This window comes from Chiloscyllium plagiosum, unplaced genomic scaffold, assembly GCF_037043375.1.
Source record: "Chiloscyllium plagiosum isolate Xiang-an unplaced genomic scaffold, Cpla_swu_hap1 HiC_scaffold_29, whole genome shotgun sequence".
NCBI classification, from domain to species: domain Eukaryota; kingdom Metazoa; phylum Chordata; class Chondrichthyes; order Orectolobiformes; family Hemiscylliidae; genus Chiloscyllium; species Chiloscyllium plagiosum.
This window is the reverse complement of record NW_028270167.1, coordinates 23,008,287-23,031,130: the sequence shown is the minus strand read 5'-3', so window position 1 is coordinate 23,031,130 and position 22,844 is coordinate 23,008,287. Positions and strand designations below refer to the sequence as shown.

The 22,844-nt window shown below is 39.1% G+C and overlaps 1 protein-coding gene across 2 annotated transcripts in view; it reads right to left on the bottom strand.

Moving 5' to 3' along the window:
- igsf9bb (immunoglobulin superfamily, member 9Bb) overlaps positions 1 to 22,844 on the bottom strand; it is a 651,679-nt gene that overhangs the window by 93,046 nt on the left and 535,789 nt on the right. For both annotated transcript variants that reach the window (XM_043676763.2, XM_043676764.2), the window contains exons 8-10: positions 11,920 to 12,062; positions 5,190 to 5,330; positions 852 to 968 (exon numbers count right to left, since the gene is read on the bottom strand). In XM_043676763.2, the coding sequence (XP_043532698.1) occupies positions 852 to 968; positions 5,190 to 5,330; positions 11,920 to 12,062 (401 nt within the window). The remainder of the gene's footprint in view (positions 1 to 851; positions 969 to 5,189; positions 5,331 to 11,919; positions 12,063 to 22,844) is intronic.

The window sequence follows — 22,844 nt, the reverse complement described above, 5'->3', positions numbered from 1 at the left end:
AATTAAGGTGTGAGCTGCCCTGTGTAAGACTGTCTGTACCACAGTATATCATTTCAGGACTATAAACTGGTGTTGTGTGATTTTTAACGTTATTTTTTAAAAGTTCAAATACATTGATACTTTTTCTTTCAATTAGATATTGATGCTTTGGACAGCATTTATTGCCCTTCCTTAACCGTTCTTGAGAAGGTGATGATGAGATATGGACAAACAACGTTTATCAATTCAGAATCTGATGCAATTAAAACAAAATTTGCTTATTCAGTTACATGACCTACAGCTTTTCTCATCTCTTCAGTAACTACAATAGAGTGAAAGAATCACTCCTGATTCCTGAAGAAGGGCTTATGCCCGAAACGTCGATTCTCCTGTTCCCTGGATGCTGCCTGACCTGCTGTGCTGTTCCAGCAACACATTTTCAGCTCTGATCTCCAGCATCTGCAGACCTCACTTCCTCCTGAAAGAATCACAAGCATGGAAACATAGGAAATAGGAGCATGTCTGGGCTATTTGGCCCCTCAAGCCTGCTCCATCAGTCATTATGATCATGGCTGATCATCCAACTCAGTACTCTGTTCCCACATGCTTCCCACACATGTTGATGCAGTGGATGCAGGATCTCTTGTTAATTTTAAACCTGACATCGATAGATTTTTGTCAAGCAAAGGTATTCAGGGAAGGTGTATGGAGATGGGCCACAGATTAGCTGTGATCTCATTGAATGGTGAAACAAGCTCAAATGACTGAATGGCCGACTCCCCTTCCGATCCCTTTTACAAGTTTGCTAAGCCAATATCACTCTGGCAGCTTCATTAAAGTTAGATAGCATAAACTAAAATAGATTCAGATACCTTCCTCCAGGAGATTATTGGGAATGGATCACCTGCAGCAGCACATGGAATGACCAGTTCTCGGCCTACTTCCTGCCGATACTCCCAGCCTGGTAGCACCGTAAAGTAAGGAGGATCCTGGGAAACAGAAATTATATTTTTCCAAGTTCTTTTTCATTACTATTATAAAAGTTATTTTCCCAGAGTATTGTTTTAAGCTTCATTGCTGATCTTAGCAAGTAAGAGCAAATGTATAAATTGGCTTACAAATTATTGTAAATTCTTCAATTTTCAGCCCAGACTTGCCTTAAACTCTTTCTGAAGAATTCTGCCTCTACTCCGAGGTTTAATTGTACATTTATACAGGTATTTTATATTACATTTATTGACATGAAAACTTATAATGAAATACGAAGATAAGATAAACAACCTTAAAATGGAAAATGCAGCCCTCAAACCTCACTATCACATTAGATCTTGAACTGTAATTAGAACAGCATGGGAAATTATTATAAGTAAAGTACAGTACTTCCTTCTTTAATATGCTATGGTCAAAAAGCCTTGCAAATGTTTGGTCTCCAGATTCAAATATCAACCATAATGGATTTGACAAACCATTTCCTCTCACATGATCCGCTTTAGTAGTGACCTCATCAATCATGAGCTTTCCCTTCAGCCCCCATTTATTGTGATATTCAGTTAAATATCATCTATCCATCTGAGAATTACAACAAAGTTACATTTACATTATTCCTTCAAACTCAGAACATCCCTAAACGACTTCACAATTTGACCTTGAGCGTAAATTCAAGCCAAAGAATCGTGAAGGGTGACCAATGGTGAAACTGATGAAATAGCTTTTAAGGATATTTGAATCTGGGAAGGAATGTTGCAAGAAGGTTTAATTACAACTGAGTTAGCAGCAGACTGCAATGTGGTCTAAGGTCATGTCATTCCCTTTCTGTAAATAGCTTTTACACCAACCTTGCATTTTGTGTTTATCTTCAAGATACAGCCTTACAAAGGGAATCTCATGAGCCCAGTAACAATAACTAGCATTGTAAATTGATAATATTAGAACTACAGGTCATAGCAACAGATCAGATAACACTGGAAAACAGAATATGACAGAAGGAAGTTAGTGCTTTATAAAAATTAATTATTGATAGCCTTCGACGTGAACTGTGTAGAAAAGATATTTATAATTTGAGTAAACATCAATCAGTTTATAAATTGAGCAAGTGATTCTTTTATTTTCCAGAAAAATGCTTTTTAAAATCACAAAGCATCTCAGTTTATTCAGTCTGCTCACTGGTCCCTCTTGTGACCTGCGATACATATTATGGTCTTATAGGTCTTGTTATGTTATGGCGATTGGTTAAGGCGTTTTCAAACTCATTAACAATTACAAAATAATGTTTTTCACGAAGGGTTCCAGCCACTGCTGAATGAAAGGCTGCAAGCAAGGCTTTGAAGGAAAAAGCCTGAAGGAACTTGTAACACTAATTGATTCGAACTGCTTGGTGGTTAAAACCCAGCATTCTATTATATTAGACCATCCCCCACCCAGTCTACCTGCTACAGGCAAACATCAAAGCTGAGTGCTAGGATGGCAATGAATAAGCCATTCCACATCAAATATAGTATTCAGTTTGTTTAAAAACATATTATGCTTTTAAAAGCTTACATCTTTTCTTGTGGCATTCTTCTGACATTTTTGAGCACACATATACTAATATGATAAATGTCAGTACAAGTATATGGAAAGTACAGTAATTAATTTTTCTAAGCTTCAACAAGTCTCGCTTAACCTCATCCTTTGTCCTGTTTTTTTATAGATACAATGCAGCTGTGTGTGTTCAATACAAAGGCTTTATTGAAGTGAACTTAGTTTACCTGCAGTTTGCATGTGTGTGTCTTGGTAGAAGTCAGATAGCATAGAATAGAAATTTGTACGATTGTATTTCAATCCACCCAATCCCCTTTTTATACAAGAAGTGAATTTTCATGCATTATTGTGCACATTTTCAGTTATTCCAGTTACCAAACACACAAACAACTGTTCTCTTTCATTAACAGTTTGATAATCCTACCACTATCTACACATGAATTGCACACATAGTCCTTAAAATGTTGGTCTCTTAACAGTACATGTTGTCGTTGGCTGTTCATCTGGATCATGTTGTTGCACCAGGGAGCATCATTCTTAAATCATTTCTTGTTCTGTGGTACATACAGTTCCATTTCTGTTAATGAGACCTCTGGATAGTGTGGTTGATGAGTGTTCTGTGTAGGTGATGCATTTATCTTTTCCTGTTCAGCTACCTGCAGTTGAGGAACAGCTTCCCCAAATGGGTGAATGGATCTGTGGTTGCAACAGTATATGTGATTGTTCACTTCCACCACATACAATTCATGCAACAACTGATCTATGCATGTGCTAGGTTGCTACTTGGGCTAGCTTTATTGAGGGCATTGAAGAATTGTACTTTGAGTTCTTTGTACTCCAATGCTCAAATCTAGCAATGGGCTTGCTGAAATGAAATCTGGTTTTCTGTTGTCATACCTTGATTTTTTTTTCATTACACCTGCTACTAGTTCTAGCTTTACTAAATATTGGAACAGTGTTTTGGACGCGGTGTGATATTAGTCTTTATAGTGGATTACATTCAATTCCGTCAACAGACGTGTTTGTGCAATCAAGAATTGCCTTGTATTCATCTGTGTGGAATGTGTTTGATTTACTCATGAACAGAAGGTCATTGTCACTCATGACCATATCAAGAATGACATAACAGTTAATGTGTGCTTTTAAACATTTGACAATCTCACTGGTAATCATTGAAATTAACTGATCTATCTCCCAGTAGTCAGAGTAGCCATCGTCAGAAACAAGATAGTCATTTCCTGTTGATTATCATGTTGGTAATCCATCCTGTAGGCGTTGTCACTTTCTTGATATCCTCTTTTTCAGCAGCTCTACCACCTTGTCTTTCGGGTTGGTCTTGAGAGCAAATTGAACTTTCCTTGGCAGATGCTGAATTGGTCTTGCATTCTCATCTACTTTGAGATCATATTCTCCTGCAAGATATCCTAACCCTTTAAACGCACCATTGTACTCCTCTAGGATATGTTCCAGACTGAGAGGAGTGGCATATGCTCACCATACATGATCTGTGCGTGTTTCTTCAGAAGTTTGGTGGTTGCAAAAAATGCTATATAAATGCAAATTTTCTATTTTGCTTTCTTTTAATATTAAAACATTTTAACTCTAAAACAATTGCTTATATTTTAGTAAACCAGTTCAAGGTGTGACGCAAAGGAATCAATTGATATATTTTGACCAGCATTGGGTTGTAATGAGAAAAACAAGGAATTTTATCATTTCATCAATGCCAACAGTGATGGTTACAGATATCTCTGACATTAGATTAGATTCCCTACAGTGTGGGAGCAAGCCCTTCGGCCCAACAAGTCCACACCGACCCTCTAAAGAGTAACCCACCCAGATTAATTTCCCCCTGACAAATGCACCTGGCACTATGGGCAATTTAGCATGGCTAATTCACCTGACCTACATATCTTTTGGAATTTGGTAGGAAACCCATGCAAACACAGGGAGAATGTGCAACTCCAAACAGACAGTCGACTAAGGCAGGAATTGAACTTGAGTCCCTGGCACTGTGAGGCAGCAGTGCTAGCCACTGAGCCACCGTGCCACCCTTGCATATATCATATTGGAACTGCATTCAATTTTGAAGGGTAGCTGAGAACAATGACCAAATTCATATTAATGACAGCAAAATCTAGTAGCAGTTTTCACTGCTAATCAATGGCTGTCTTTGCATTGTGATGATTGTTGTACAAAATGATGCCGTTTACTTGATTGGGACAGTCCTACTCTCTGTGTTTTGAGGCATATAATACAGCTTGTTGTGTTGTATATATATAGATAAAGCACCAAAGACATCACTGAGCCACACAGCACGACCGAGGCACAAATGGATGCCACTATGCTGTTTGCAGAAGTTCATGCTCAGCTAAACTTGAAGAAGAAATACCAAATGTGGTGAGTTTCCAATGCAGAACTTTTCATTTAGATTTTTATGATTTGCAAACAGACCACTGAGAAATAGGAAGGAAAACAAAGTATTTCAAACAATGAGCATTAAGATGTTGATAGAGAGTCCTTTAATCTTTAACAACTGCGGCTGGTAACTGATTTCAACAGCCTGGCTTCTGAATAATATACCATTTTAAAATAATTGAATTGAATTAATGGACACTATAAGTGGTTGACAGGATGTCCCTTATTTCATGAAGGTACACACAAGGATGGATTAATCAATTTCAGCTTACCTTAAGCACCAGTCGAGCAGGGGTAGACTGTCCCATAGTACCTAGAGTATTGTAAGGCACACAGGCGTAAGTGCCAAGAGCTTCTTCTGTAGCTTCTTCCAGTGTAATGGTCCCATCACTTAGCAAATTCCAACCTTGAAACTGCCAGAAAAAGTTACTGTAAATGATGACATCCAATCAATTTGGACACAATCAGAACATCCTTGTAAAGCAGTATTTTATTAAGTCTCTTAGTAATGTGCCACACAGACTTAGTGGCAGATAAACATCCTAATGTGGCAATAACACAGTTCTTTCAGTTTAAAGATAGGATTTCCATATTAGGCTCTGCTCACTGTAGGTGTCAATCCTGACAAGTATCAGTTTGGTTTGGTTGGCAGCACTTTCACTTTTGGGTCATAAGCTTATGGTTCAAACTTCACTGCAGGACCTGAGCACATAATCTGGGCTGACACATTAAATGGAAGCACCTTCTCTTTGATTGGGTGGACATGGAAGATCACATGACACTTTTGAAGAGCAGGGAGTTCTTGAGATCTCCTGGTCAAGGGTTATCCATCATTCAATATGAGATAAGCAGACGAAGTATCCATTCATCTCAATGTTGTTTGATGGACCTTGCTGTGGACAACGGGATGCACACTTGCCTGGAAAACACCAGTGACGATACTTTAAAAGTAAGTATTTGCCATTGAACATTCGGAGATGGTCTGAGGTGCTTTATAAAAAAACATTTTCTTACTTCCACTGTAACTCAACAATCCCCCAGTCCAAAGCCAGTTTGAATGAATAAAGATTTATGGTATTAGTTAGGCTTGAGTAAGCCTGCTGATTATTTGGTGGGTTGAGTGCATCAAAAACTCAAGCTTGAATGTGCTTCTTTGGTCCCATGACAGGGGACCAAGAAAACAAGATGGAGCTGCGCTCAAATTTCTAGTGAACCATTATGAAGGCAAAAGGTATTTCAGTAAACATTGAAAACCAGCAATCTGTTTGCTTCAAGATTACAAAAATACAATTCAGATTGATATTCCTTCCTTGAGATCCAGCAATAGAAAGTAAAGCTTTCATTTTGCCAGCATTATGGGCATGAATCCGTACAGCATGCAAGCGGGCTATTTGGCCTATCAGACCCACCCTCCCTATCTGTAACCCTGCATTTCCCATGGCTAATCCACCTAGCCTGCACATCCCTGGATACTATGGGGAATTTAAAACATAGAACATAGAATATTACAGGACAGTACAGGCTCTTTGGCCCTCGATGTTGCGATGACCTGTGGAATCAATCTGAAGCCTATCTATCCTACACTAAATGTGTAGGACTGTGAGAGGAAACTGGAGCACCCAGAAGAAACCCACACAGACACGGGGAGAATGTGCAAACTCCACACAGACAGTCGCCTGAGGGTGGGATCAAACCTTGGTCCCTTGTACAATGAGGCAATACTGCTAACCACTGAGCCACTGTGCCACCCTAGAATGAGGCTTAAACATAGAAAAAAAAACAACAATCAAAATCAAAATAAAAATAAACACTGCCCTTTTTTTATGCTGGATTGAAGCCTGCAACCATTTTTTCCAGTCAATGCACTTTGCAACATGACCACTGATGCAGTATGATTGCCTGAAAACCAATTGGACCGTTGCCAGGGCACTAATCACAAATGCACTCAGTGGAAAAGTCTCCTTACACACAATTCTAAATCTTTATTTGTGCTGACTACTTTACTTAGTTTCAGTGTAATAAAAAAAAGAGAAAAATAAGGCCTTTGATAGCTTTAATTACTGGCAAAAGGCCAATTCTGATTTCCTTTCACAACCAGCTAAAACTAATATAATGTACATGACAAAGATAAACTGCTAGATCATTCCACTGGTGTTCACCTGTACTCAATAAAGTGAGACTTATGAAATGAACTGATTAGTTTAAATTCTGAGTAGATTATAAAAGCTCTGAAGAGTCAATGAATATTTTATGGTTTATAAATTATACATGACTGAATTGGGTGAGTAAACATGAAGTATACAGCTGACCTGAGTAGAGTAGATAACTATCAATACTACCTGATGTGCTTGCTCTTCATTTGCCTCATACCTTTGTAATAAATTTAACTATTTACAAAATGGTTTTTCAATAGTTTTGAGCAATGCTGTAATGATGCATTTGTTAGTTAAACATAAAATTTAAACCTTCAGCTGAGAGCTGAGAATCTGCCAGCAGAAAAGCTAAGCTTTTAACTTTGCATTCATGTACTGGAGTACCAGCCAGTAATACTTGGCACAAGAGCCGTCACTTTCTCAGTTGGACTGGCATATCAGATGCCTTATAGTAGAAAATCTTGGAGAGGAAGCTACTCTGTGCAGAAGTCTAAAGCTTAAATGTGCTAAACATGAATCACTTTGCCATGGTAAAACAAATAATGAGGGTGGCTTACATTTCTAAGCTGTAATTCTGACTTCCTACTTACTGTTTTTACCTCTTGCTAGTTCTATTCCCTACATCCTGACTCCCAACCCTCCAGCTTGCCACAACAAGTGTTTGTTATTCCCTCTCCTGACCCTGCCACTGGCTGTTTCCCTCCTCCTCCCATCTTATACTGTTCACCTTGTTCTCTTTCACTCATTGCCCCTCTCCTGAGTGCTCATTCACAGCAGGAGGTAGGGAGATAGGCAACAAACAGGAAGTGACAGACTCGGGAGAGGGAACTGGCACGTCAAGGTTCAAGACAGGGTTGACCAGGGAAGCAGTCAATGGGATGGTCAGGAAAGCCGACATGTAAAGCGGCTTTCCTTTTGAACAGTGTCTTGATGCAACTTCTTTTGCATCCGCATCCATGAACACCAACTAGCCACGAAATGACATGACCAGCTATCCTTAGTAGCCACACACTCAGATGACAAGCAACATGAGTTCGACTGGGACAACACTACTATTATAGGACAAGCCAAACAGAGAACAGCCAGGGAATTCCTGGAGGCATGGCACTCATCCACAGATTCAATCAATAAGCTCATTGACCTGGACCCAATATACCGGCCACTGCAGCGGTCTGCTGGAACTGACAACCGGATGCGGCAGATACAAATCACTATAAATGCCGGAGGAAACATCACAGAAACGCTTCACAGGAGGCTCCCAAGCACTGAGGATGCCACCTAGACAGGGGCCGAAACGTCTGCAACACAAATTCCCAGCTTGGCGAACAGAACCACAACAACGAGCACCCGAGCTACAAATCTTCTCCCAAACCTTGAACTTCTAGTGCATGGCTGAAGTCAATACTCTTCAGTGTAAATTTTGGGCAGAGGGTGTCTACAAGCTAGTCACACCTGGAGGGCATCACAGCTGACATAAGTCCAAGCCACAACCAGAAATTCCTGCCCCCAGACTTTGTAGCTGAAGCTGCTATTCTGGGTTAGTTATTCCTCTTACTAGCCCAGGAGCACAAAGACTATAAGACCACAAGATAAAGGAGCAGAATTAGGCTATTCGGCCTTTCAGGTTTGCTCCGCTATTCGATCGTAACTGATATGTTTCTTAACTCCATTCTCCTGCCTTCTCCCCATAACCTTTGATCCCCTTGTAATCAAGAACCAATCTATCTCTGCCTTCAATACTCTGGATGACTTGGCCTCCACAGCCCTTGAGGCAATGACTTACACAGATTCACTATCTTCTGACTGAAGAACTGTTACTTAACTGAGTTCTAAAGGATCACCCCTTCACACTGTGGCTGTGCCCTTGGGTTCTAGTCTCTCTTACTAGTTGAAACATCTTTTCCATATACACTGTCTTCAGGCCACTTAATACTCTGTAAAATTTAAATGAGATTGACTCGCTCATTCTTCTAAAATCCATCAAGTACAGAGCCAGAGTCCTCAACTGATTCTCATATGTCAAGCCCTTCATCCCTGGGATCATTCTTGTGAAGCTCCTTTGGACATCCTCAAAGGCCAAGATAAGGGACTCAAAATGGCTCATAATATTCCAAACGCAGCTTGACCAGAATCTTATATAGCTTCAGCAGTACATCCATGCTCTTGTGTTCGAGCTCTTGAAATGAATGCTAACATTGCATTTGCCTTCATCACTGCCAACTGAACCTGCATGTTAACCTTAAGAGAGTCCTGAACGAAGAATCCTAAGTCCCTTTGTGCTTCAGATTCCCCATTTAGAAAATAATCTATACCTCTATTCTTTTTACAAAAGTGCATAACCTCGCACTTTCCCACATTATATTCCACCTGCCACTTTTTCACCCACTCTCCTAAACTGTCCAAGTCCTTCTGCAGTTTCATCATTTTCTCAATACTACCTGTCTCTCCATCTACCTTTATATACTCTGCAAACTTAGCAACGATGCCTTCAGTTCCTTCATCCAGATCATTAATATATATTGTGGATGGTTGTGGTCACAATGCTGACCCCTGTGGAAATTGACAAGGCAGTGGCTGCTGCCCTGAAAAAGACTCTTTTATCCCCACTCTGCCATCTGCCAGAGAGCCAATGCTCTATCATGACAGTACTTTGCTTCTAACACCATCATTCTTAGTTCATTTAGCAGCTTCCTGTATGGCATCTTGTGAAAAGCCTCCTGGAAATCCAAATAGATCATGTCCACTGGCTCTCCTTTGTCTAACTTGCTTGTTACCTTCTCCAAGAATTTTAACAGATTTGTCAGGCATGATCTTTCCTTGAGGAAGCCGTACTGACTGAGCCCTATTTTACCATGCACTTGCAAGTGCTCCGCAATTTCATCCTTAATAATGGACTCTAATGTCGTACTAAAACTGAGGTCAGCCAAACAGCCCTACAACTTCCTGTCTTCAGCCTCCCTCACTTCTTAAACAGAATGTTACACTAGTTATTTTCCAGTCCTCTAGGAAACTCCTTGACTCCAGTGATTCCTGAAAGATCACTACCAATGATTCCACAACCTCTTCAGCTATCTCCTTCAGAAACTTTCGGTAACTTATCCATCTGATCTGGGTGATATATCCATCATCAGACCCTCCAGATTCCCAGCACCTTCGCCTTAGTGAAGGTCACTTCACTCATATCTGCCTCTCACTCTCTTGAAGTTTCTGGTATGTTTCTGATGTCTTTTACCATGAAGACTGATGCAGATGACTTATTCAGGTTCTCAGCCATCTCTTTGCTCCCCATTACTACATCTCCAGCCTCATCTTCCAGTGTTCCAATGTCCACTCTTGCCTCTCTCACTTACCTTACATATGTCTAAAAAAGTTCTTGCAATCTTCTTTATATTACTAGATAGCTTACGCTCATATTTCTTCTTATGGATTTTAAAATTGTCCTCTGCTGGTTTTTAAAGGCTTCATAATCCTCTGGCTTCCCATCAATCTTCACCGCATTGCATGCTTTTATTTTTGCTTTTATGCTGTCCTTAACTTCCCTTGTCAGCCATGGTTACCTGTACGATTCTCCTGCCTTGGGATGAATCTCTGCTGTGCGTCCCAAATTAGCCTCAGAAGCCCCTGCCATTGCTGCTCAACTAGCTTCCCTGCTATGCTTTCCTTCTAATCAGCTCTGGCAGCTTCTGCCTTATGTCTTTGTAGTTATCTTTTCAGAACTGTAACACCAATACATATGATTCCAGCATCTCCCTCTCAAGCTGTAGGGTGAATTCTATCATATTGTGGTTACTGCCCACCAGGGGTACCTTCACCTTAAGCTTCCTAATTATGACTGTCTCATTGCACATCACTACATCCAGAATTGCCTGTTCCCCAGTTGGCTCTACCACAAGTTGATCCAAAACAATGTCATAGACATTCCACAAATTCCTTTTCTTAGGATCCACTACCAAGTCCATTTTCCCAGTTCACCTGCACTTTGAAGTCCCTCATAATTACTCTAATATTGTCTTTCTTACATGCCTTTTCTATCTCCTGATTAATTTTCTGCTCCACATCCTAACTACTGCGAAGAGGCTTGTAAACAACTGTCATTAAAGTTGGTTTTTCATTGTAGTTCCTCAACTCTACCCACACAGATTCTATGCCTTCTGACCATCCATCACTTCTTGCCATCGATTTAATTTAGTTTCTTACTAACAAAGCAACCCCTCTGCCCAGCTGCCTGTCCTTTCAATAGGACACATATCCTTGGATATTTAGTTCCCAGCCTGGATCCTCTCGCATCTCTATGATGCCCACAATATGGTACCTGCTAACTTTAATCTGCACTACAAGGTCATTGGCCTTGTTTCATATGCTGAGCACATTTAATTACAACACCTCCAGCCCTGCGTTGAGTGCCCCCCTTCTCATAGTTGTCCCCCTATCTATTGTGCCCGAAGTTATATTCCTGGCTCTTTCGGTACTCTTTGTCCTTTGTTGTGGAAACTGTTAATAACTTCTCCTGACCAACTGCAGCAGACCCATTTATTTGCAAACTGGGATAAGCAGAGATTAGGCATTGCAACTGTCTGGTTAGGATGACCCACAATTCTCTCCCTTTAATTTTGAATTTGACATTGGGTTGTATCCATGGAGCAGTCAAATACTTCCTCACTGGAAGACAGAAGAAAAGAATAATGCAATCAAAAGGTCTGTTATAAAGAAGTTGAGAAAATCCTATCCTCTCATAAATTTCCTCAGGTCAGGTCTTGAGTAAATTTTATGTGAGATATCCAGTCACTAGATCTCACAGTCTTGTTCTCAGTACAACCTGGATCTCATGACTCTATATTCTACATTTTACCTTTTCAATCCGTAGTGGTCGTCCATCTTTGGTCCACTTGACTTGTGTTGCTGGTGGATCTGCATCCACTGGGCACTTGATATATCCAGGCATCCCAACTGGCAGGTAAATGATGGGAGGCATGTTGACAACTCGTGCCGGATCTAACAAATAATGAACAAGCTGGGGTCAAAGGAGTAAGTGAAGGACAAATCTGAGCCTTGCTTTGTTATGATCAGATTGTCTCCATTGTGGCTGTTCTTTGATGGGGACAGAGGAAATTACATCCAATTATGTTTTTTTTTTGTTTTTGTGGTACAATTACAGGAAAATGGTAGACCTCACTGATATGTCACAGAGATGCTCTTTTATCTTTCTTCAACTGCCATTTTAAAGCCATTTGCCTGTAGAGCTCTCCAATTACATTTGTAAATCATACCGAGAACTGATAAACAAGAGGTAAAAGCGCATATTCAGGAGTTATGAATGTGTGGGAGTAGATTCAGTTGTAGCAAAGGTTTGCAAATTAGGTCAAATTATTCAATCAAACTACTGTCACAAATTGAAATTGCAAATATATCACTGTGATTCAAATATAATAGCTATTTTTTTGAAGCTCTTATGCTTCAGAATCTGTCGGCTTAGTGATGTCTGATTAAACTGTGTAAGTGGTAACTGTATTAGAACAAATAAATCCTAACAGGTTGTGGAACTGACCGGATCAGGTTCAACATTGTTTCAACTTCTTAGGTAAAGGTACATTCCTGTGAATTAAATGGAGAATTAAATTGAGTGAAAATTAAAACAATCATTGACCCCAATCCTGCCAGTTTCCTAAAAATGTCAGTGAGGTGAGAATTACCTTCACTGGGTTGCATGTTACAGACTGGTTGCATCTCCTGAAACTCTCCAAAATTCATTTGGAAGCCAAGGAATGGTGATAATGAAGACACAATGAGACTTTTGACCCTCTCAAGGGAGGAAGCCTCACGCTTGGAAGCTGAAGTCTAATCAAATTGACTGGCACCAGTTGTTCTGGCAGCTCCAACAGCTTGTCCTACACTGCAGACAGTACATGAGGAAAGAAACCAATCATCCTCAACCAAGGTAAGCACTGGGAAGGCAGAATATTACTAGTTCAGGGGGTGGGTAGGAAAGTGGAACTTGGAAAGTAGACAGGGGTTATAATCCCTTTTGGAGTGTGTCCTGATGCACATGGGGTACCCTTCAAAAATAATATCCCCCTACCTACCTAAAAACCAAAAAAAGAAACTGAGCTACCCATGCCAACTGTACTATGGCATGGGTAGGGTAATATTGGGAATCAGCTGAGCTTTTAGGGAGTGCAATTGTCCCTTAATTAATTACTTACATATAGTGAGTGGGTTGCTGATTTTGACACCAACCTACTGTTGGCATTGTGGGAGTGAAATCAGTGATGGGTGGGAAAGTGGCAAATGAATGCACACCATATTTTAGCTGCTCACCTGCTAAAAACAAACCTGGCAGATTCATGTAAAATCCAGCCCAATGCCTGAGAACAGGAATTAGTATTTTTTGTTCTTTCCAGAGAAAACACGAGTTATATTAAGACATTTTGCCGAAATAATGTGATGTGCATTGCATGTTGATCTGCCACTCTGTTTAGTTTTGTGTATTAAATAAAAAATGTCTACCAAACACACTTCCATAAACATTTTGGGTGGAGATTGCTTCCCACAGGAACAGCATCTCCATCAATGAAGTTATCACATTGGGCTTGTGTTCCTCATGTAAAATGAACCAGGGGGCTAGGTGTTCAAATCCTGGTAAATCTACAGTTAATTTCTTGGGTTGTCTATAATATATATCTGGTGATTCATTGCTGTAATGCTGGTACCCTCTCACTGAGGGGACTTGGATATGAAGCCTTGCCAAAACTGACCACGGATCTTTTTTTGCTGGGCTGTACCTTCCAAAAATGGGCTAATCATATCAATCAGCATGTTCCTTTGGTTGTTTGTAATAGGTAGGCAAATACCAGACTCAACCAATCTGCATTTGCTAAAGACAAATCAACATGTCTGTTAGACATGAGTCCTCAACTGTGAAGTAATGGCTGTACAATCCTAAATGTACTAATAGCTACAACCAATTTGTGATAATCAGTTCAGCTTGTAGCTCAGTTACATTTGCTAGAAATGACATACGTTCACACACAGTGACCTGTTCTCCGTAAACAAAAGAAATACACTCAAGCTATGTGGGGCTCTTGAATTACCCACAAGCTTGGGGAGTTGATAGTTCCCTATTGCTTTCTTCCATGACGATGTGTTAGGTAATCAAAGTTAAAAATCATACAACATCAGGTTATAGTCCAACAGGTTTATTTGGAAGCACTAGCTTTTGGAGCACTGCTCCTTCATCAAGTGGGTGATACCTCATGAAGGAGCAGCGCTCCGAAAGCTAGTGCTTCCATATAAACCTGTTGGACTATAACCTGCTGTTGTATGATTTTTAACTTTGTACACCCCAATCCAATACCGGCATCTCCAAAGTTGACTTCCAAATGAAAGAGCATCCTTTCCTCCTATTGTATGAATAGTTATGATCATTTGATATTTGGCATTCTTGCATTTGTCCTGATAAGTGTGTAATGAAGTCTTCATATATAACTTTTTATGATGACTTGAATTCTGAATGACTGTGGATAAATTGATTTATTTCAAGTTCTGGAGATACCTCATTTTTTTAAGTGGTCACATTGGACACTGGAACTTTAAAAAAAAACACTTTATTTTATTTCAGCTAATTACTGGACTTGTTTGCTGGAGGTCACTTGTCTGACTTTTATGACGGACAGTTAGTTTCTAAATGAAAAGTGTTTTGTGAGCAGTTGAATTGATTCCCAACCTGTTGAAGGATAGAAACTTCTCACTTCAGCCCTCTTCAAAACATCTTGTGTATCCAGCATGTTATCTGGAACATGGATTGAGCTGCTCTGATGAGAAGCCTTGAGGGATTTTGTCTTCATATTTCCAGAATCTCTGTATTGGCAAAGGTCTTACAGATGTGTCAAACTGACATTCCACACCGTATTATTTTCGCCTTCATTAACTAACAATTACTGGCAAAGCAAATTTCTTTTGAAAAGTGTATCTGCAGCAATATCTGCTTGGATATGGTGTTTGTGTGTGTAGGATTATTTGGAGGGTTTGATATTTATGCTTTTGTATTTAAAATTTAGTGTTAATTATCTTACATTGTTGCTGACTAAGTTTTATTTTCACAATAAGTCAACAATGTTATTGTTTATGAAAGAGCTCTGGTTAATGGGTCGTTTTATTCTAACCTGAGTTTAGAAAAAGTACATAAGTGCAGATATTGGAACTGGGTAAAATATGTCATTTTATGATGTGAGCCATGTAGTAATGGGACTAGAGAAGCAGCGCACTCCTTTCACTTCAGTCATAAAAATACAGGATGAAAAACTTTGGCAACAAGTCTTTCATTACAACGTTAATCATGATTTCTTTTCTAAGATTTACAATAACTAGTAACTGGAGAGGGAGGTGTATGAACCAGCAACATTGAACAGATTGCAAATGGATGGGTCTGATGGTTTCTCACACAGTTTCCCCTATTGCCTCATTGATGTTGCCAGCAGCAAGGATTAGATGTCGGGGGCTCACTGATGTGCAGGGAGTAAACCATATGATAAATTAATTAAGCAACTAGGGTTCAGGTCTGACTAACTGAATGACTGTAAACCTCACTGTACAATCATAACCATTATGTTAACACCTGGATTAATACATGATATTTTGAAGATAAATCACAAAGAGTTCAAAATGCTCTCCTCCCAGTAAGTAATGAGATACTTCATTGTCATACATCTAATTTTAGGTGAGTTCAAGTGACTGGTCTGATTCAAAGCAGAAAACATTACTCAAACAGATCAGAAGTTCATGACATACAGAAAACTGCAGATTTCCTTTCTGATATTTTTATCCATTACTGAAAATTAGGCAAAACACAGAAACCTGGGACTGCAGCAAAACTGAAATATCAGGTCACAATGTAGAGCTTCCGATGAGGACAAATAGAGATATTTAATCAAGGAAGCACAGACTTTGGAGGGGGCCAATACTCCAGGTCTCTAGCTTGGATGAAAGCCAAACTACTCTTTAATTTTATTTAGTTCCCTGCTGCAAGGAAATAATGAGATTATAGTAAATGTAACAGGCAGTACTCTGTCTCTCCACCTCATATCTATCCAATTTAGAGCAAATGTTAATGCTAATGAGACGTATTTATATTCTGCTCTACCAAGAAATGCAATTACATTCTTCAGCCAGACAATGATACTTAACTCTAAATATTCAAAAACTAATAATCAAAGCAATCTTATTTTCAAATTGAAATTACCTTCTCACTGTTCTGAACAGCGATGGTATGCACGTTATCTTAATGCTTGTATGTGTGTACTATATGTATTAGCAAGGAAAACAAGGCTTCAAGAGGGTCTCAAACATCAATTGGGCCACTGCTACTTGACTCAATTAATTAAAGGCTAACAGTTAAGGCACAGTGCAATTTGTGACTTACTAATAACTGGTTCTAGGCAAAAGAAATGTTGATTATTTGACTAGGCCAGCATTTGATGTCCATCCCTAATTGTCCAGAGGACAGTTATGAGTCAACCACACTACTGATGGTCTGGAGTCAGGTAAGACTGGAAGATTTCCTTCCCTAAACAATGTTAATGAACCAAATGTGCTTTTATAACAATGCTTACTTGGTTGTCATTAGGGTAATTTTTAAATTCTAGATCTTTATTGAAGTCAGATTTCACTATTTACCATGATGTGAAGATGAACCTGATGTTCTGGATTATTAACCCTGTGACATTACCAATACACCACTACCCTGCCCCAGTCCCCCATCTGAAATACAGTATGGTGGCTAATGCAAAGAGGAAGTGGTCAACAGCATTAGAGAAGACATAATGGGACAAAAAGATATAGAGAATGATATAAACAGGTCTAGCAATTGCCCAGTTTATAAATGAGGCCATGGCAAAAATGATTTATCTTGTACATTAAAACCTGGTGGAATAATCATACCTTATTTTCAGGAGTTTGAAATTCAAGTCTGCATTCACAAAATGAAGCAGTCTATGTTTCCCAAAGAAGGAAAATTCGTAAATGTCAACAAGTTTAATATAGGGCAGCCTAGTTGTCTTCAAGTGATCAAAAAAATGCCCTTACATAGAACGCCTGCCCTGTACAAGAGGAGGAGATAAATACTGCAAAATATACTGTAATATACTGCAAAGGTTTGCATGTCTAATCCTATTCCTTTTCCTCTCCTCACACTGTGTCCAGTATTGTTTCATTAATGGAGCATAAATCCACAGTAAACCAGTGTTCAAGATACATGCAGGCCATAGGTGAACTTGCTCTCAAAGATCTGTGGAATTTCAACTATCGAGGTGACCAATCAGGGAAAAGTTGTCTCAGGTGTAGGAGGAACCGAATTGGTAAAGAGGTGTTTGCACAATGACAGGCTGGTTCTCACTAGTGAACCTATCAACAGCAACCTCAGGAGAGAATTAGCTGTCACTAGAGGACCTTTGAGCACTTGAGATAGTTGGCCATGCCAGTGAAAAGGTTGCTGAGCCAGGAAAGACCTTCTTCTGAGAATGGAGGGGTGTGCTTTTCCCAGGGTAGGGCCTAGTGCCAGGGCAGAAGGGCATCTATAGGCCTTGCGGAGGAGGTACCAGCAGGAGGATTAGGGAGAGGAAAAAGTCTGCAAGGATGGGAGAAGGATACCACAGGGAGCAGGGGTGCGGAAAAAGCTGCAGTGGTGCGGAAGGGGGAGACTGAAGCTTTGAAGAGTGAGGAGGGAGGCTCTGAAGGACAGAGTAATTTTAAACCTGATGATGAAGGAAGACTCCACTAACTGAGAGTCAGTAACACTTGAAATTTCTTGCAAAGGAGTCTGGAATATCAATCTTATGGTTGAATAAGTTCAGGAGCTACTAAAACATAAATAAATAGCAAATGCATCAATTGTTAAATTTAAATTGAGGTTTAGATCTGAGATGTAGTATTAAAAATAATAGCTGTCTGCTTAAAATCTTCCAGGTTTGTGCATACTTGATAGAAGCACATTCACGTGATCTTATCAGTCTGTGGAACATGTGATTAGAGCTGGAAAGGCTAATGTTCCATTTGCCTACTGCGTTGCCTGCTGAACTTGTATGCTTGCTTTTAGAGACTTTGCATAGATTCTGAAATTCTTTGTTTCCTTACTGCTTTCTGCAGTCTTTGTTGTTTTAAATAGTATTCAGCTCCTCTATTTTTCTTGCCAAAATGCATTACCTTCTTATACTCCATCCCTGAAAACTAATAGACTGTCGTTAAAATCAAAGAAGTAGCTTATATGAAAGTCTCAGGACAGCCCTTGAAAAAATTTCATCCCTGATTGCTAAACATAAACTATATTAGATTAAACACACTCAGTAGATTGTCATTAATTCTGGATGTTAGTTGTGGCTCAGTTATTTGCATTTCTACCTCTGACTCAGAAAGTTATAAATTCAAACCCTCTCCAGGACTTGGCCACAAATTGGCTCTCCAGTGAAGTGCTGATGGAATGCTGTACTGTTGGAGCTAATGTCTCTTGGATAAGGTGTTAAACTGAAGCTCTGACTGCCCTCTTAAGTTGATATAAAAGATTACCAAAACAGATCGTATAGTCAATAGCACATTGCTGATTATGTGAGCTTGTGTGTAAATTAGCTGCCACATATCCCACAGTTGCTTTAAATATAGCTTCATGGCTGTAAACAGATCTTGCATTGCTGAATCTGTATGAAGAGCTATATGAATGCAAGTCTTCTATCTGTGGATCAAGGATATTGGACTTCATATTTACCCATGTTGAACTTTATTTGCCAATTAGTTCATTCAGCAAGTTTACAAATTTCCCCCGTAACTTGTTTCAATCCTCCTCATTATTGACCAATCCTGCTAACGTCTATCACATAAGCACCTATGGATTCTGCCTGATATAATCCTGCCTTAACAACATCAAAAACAATCTGGACAGTGAAGGATTTGGAAGATTTGGAAAAAAGACAGTAATGTCATTTTAAAGGTAACCTGTAAGTTAAAAACAAAAGGCTAAAAATCTGCATGGCTACAAATTCTCAAATGTGGTAAACTGTTCCAGTGTGGAGGAAACAAGGCTCAGCTAAGGATGTGAAGATGCTACTACTTTAACAAGGTTAGGTTGTCTGTGTTTTGTTTTCAAAGTGGTCATAAATGCATCGATTCCAATGTGTCTGGTTTGGATGGGTTTTGAGCCAATCTGATTATAGCTAACAGGTACTGCCTCAGAAAAAAGGCTTTTGAGTTTAAAATAAAACACTTGTACAATGAAAAGGGAATGGCCAGTTCTCCCAGCTCAGATTTTCTCTGGTTTGTTTTGGTTTTAGTAGTCTGGCTGTTTTGCAGCTGCTGGTCAGTTTTTGAGGCTGCTGGTCAAAGAAACCGTTCCATACTGATCCTCTCTCTCTGACATCTCTCCTGTAGGAACCTATGTTTGATTTTACCTTTTTTGCCAAGGGGATATTTATCGGGATGTTGCAAGTATTTGGAATAACATCATTAAGTTGAGTTAGAGTCAATTGGGTTTTTAAATAGTTAAGTTTCTCTGTATTCTGTTTTCTTTTGTTTGTGTTTCATTTGGTAATCTTGCAAATAAATTCTGTTTTGTTTGAAATGAAGTGGTTGGGCCAGCTGCATCCCTCCTGGAATATCCAGTCTACACCTGCTTAAAACAACGAGAAAAGTTAGGGTCTGGGCTGCCTTCTTGAAATGTTTTGAAGGGGTTTGGCCTGGTCCATAACAAAGTCAAGTGCTGAAAAGTTGGACCAGGCAACTTGAGTTGATTTAAGAGGTAGAGCAGGGGGACCTGGTGCTAATGCTTCCCTAAATGGATGACTGTAAAATGGTTCTAATTTTTGCCCTTCCAAGCAGATTGTCCAATTTCTGATCTAACCAATGACATCTCAGTAATTAGCTGAATTTTCAAATCACTGATGGAGATTGCCAAAATTAAATGTATCGTCATCCCGATAGACAATCAGAGGTTGGATGTGCCATTTCCTAGAATATGGGCACTGAGTGGTTAAATCCTTTATCTAGGACAGTGCCAATTATTGGTTGTGTTAGTTTTGACTTTTCTCCAATGAACAACTATCAATTACTAGATGCAACGCAATAACAGCATGCTTTTGGAGACAGGATTTATTCCAGTCACAGCCTAGTACATTATCTTGGATTGACTGTTCCAGATTCTGAATGTAAGATTTTTTGTTTCACTCAGATGGGCATTAGATCGATATCTGTTATGGTTTTGTCCATAACAGTCACCTCTGGCTTGTTTGTATCAGCTAGAAAAGCAGTCTCTAACTAAATCACAAGCAAGCAATACAACTTGTTTGAATAGTGACCTAGCAATTTATTAAAACCCAGTGAAACAATCAAAGTAACAGGTCACACTTAAACTGAAGGTCAACCTGGACTCATGTTCTGTAACAAATTTGAATGAAAAACATCATCAGTAACAGTCATCATGAGACAAATCCATCTTTCACCAATGTCCATCAGGGAAGGAAAACTTCTATCTTTCCATGAGCTGGCCTACATGTAACCTCAGTGCAACACAATATGGTTGACTCCTGACTCCCCGTTGAAATGATGTAGTGACTTAGTTATATCTAACCACTATGAATAAGTCTAATAAGAACAAGATCTGAAGGACCACAGTGATAACGAATTAAGCACCGAAAACAAAACAATGGAGGCAGTCCCAAGAACGTTCAATAGTTTGAACCAAGGAATGGAAGGATTAACTCATGAGGATGGTTGGAGTTTAGATAAATCAGAGACAACTTTATTGAAACATAGAAGATTATTAAGGGTTGAACAAGTTAGGTGCTGAGATGTTGTTCCCCTTGTGGGTGTGTTGAGAACTATTGGGTAAAGTCTCAGCCTAAGAAGCTACCCAATTAAAACAGAGGAGGAATTTATTCTCTCAGCGGTTAGTGAATCTGTGGAATTTGTTACTGCAGAGGGCAGTGAAGATTGGATCATTTTGTATATTTGCAGCTGAGATGGACAGACTTTTAATCATTGAGGGAATCAAGGGCTGTAGAGTAAATGCAGGAAAATGGAGTTGACGATCAGCAGGTCTGCCAAGATCTGCTTGAATGGTGCAGCATTCTTAATTAGAAGAATTTCTTCCTATGTTGAGTAACCTCTTGGTCATATATCTGCTCAGTCAATTTTACAAATTGCTCCTCACTGTCATGTGGGGCCTTGAGGCAAAATTAGGAGATTTGTCCAAAAGACAAATTGATTTTTATGGCAAAGGTCATTCAAGGTCATTCCTGTTGCCATCCACAATTCACAATCTTTATTACATTTCACACTTTGCCATGGTGGGATCTGAACTCATAACATTTGTCTTTACTAGTCATTACCATAATCACCAGGTTATCATTCCTAATTCATGCGCTGCAGAGGAAGAGCAAATTGGAAATCCCAGGAATTGATGCTTTGCATAAATGTGAAATTTCTTTGAAACACACAATGACAGTGCCTCATTACCCACACTCTCACAAAACATCTGGCAAACATTTAAATTGTTTTAAACAAATGGTGATTTTTGATAAATTATAATACTGATTACATTATGGGCTTGTTTGGAAGGAGCTCGAACAACATTACCATTTTGCTTTTCTCAAATGTTCATAATTAACTTATTGGCACCATGGTAAACCATTTTCAATATGCATAGATTAAGAAATCAAGAATGAGAATGCAAAGAACACAACATGTGCTAAAGCACTATATTAGGCATAGAACATGAGCAAAGAGCCTGGCAAATGGTTGCTGTTTATTTTATCAATGATCAACACTTAGAAGCTAAACATTTTGTTTAATGATTCTTGGAGGAAAAGGAAAGTAACTGTTTAAAAGATAACAATATGAAAATAAGCCAAACCTTTACCTGATTACATTGTTCATCACAGCAGACACAGTGGGGTTTACTATGTTAATGTCTTTTGAATATGGAGTAATTGGTGTCGACATTGAATATACTCTGAGTAGCTGTTTGGACTTCTGTTAACTGATAACTTCGGTTAGTTCATTCATAACAAAATTCTTCACTATTTTCCCAATGACCAATATTAAGCTAACTGGCCTAAATTACCTGCATTTTTAAAAGATTCTCTCTCCCTTTCAGAAAATAACTGATATGAAATCTGATAAATATAGTGCATGATCACAGTGCTGAAAAGCACATTGAAAATATGTTTCCAGTTGCAATAACGTGGAGTGTGTGAAATAGAAATTATGGAAGATATTTCAACATTGTCATTATGAGAGGAATGGCAAATTAGCAACAAGAGAGCTCATCAGTGTATCTTCTATTCCTAGAATGGACTTAAAATTATTCCAATGAGTTATGACCTGTGATATCCTCAACTCTGTCATTGTTGTCTGAACACGATAGTTTACAGATTCACTACTGATTCCATGTGGTTAGATAATTGGACCTTATTGCACATTATGATGCAAACACATCTGGGGTAACTTTAATATTGCATGACAGTGTAAAACAAATAAAGAATAGTCAGTGTTTCATTTAACATTGATTTGCATAATTTCAGTACATTTTACCACGAGATAAATGACATTTGCAGCTCATTGCCAATTGCATTGTCTTCTTCACTTTGTTTAATGGTGGTGTGAAGCTACAAGTATGAACAAGATATTAGAGTCTGAAGTCCAAGACTTCAATGGGTTGGGAAGATACACCGTTTTCACTGGTGGCACTTGAAAAATAAAGTGTTTGAGGTAGACAAATGCTGAGATAATTGCAGGTTA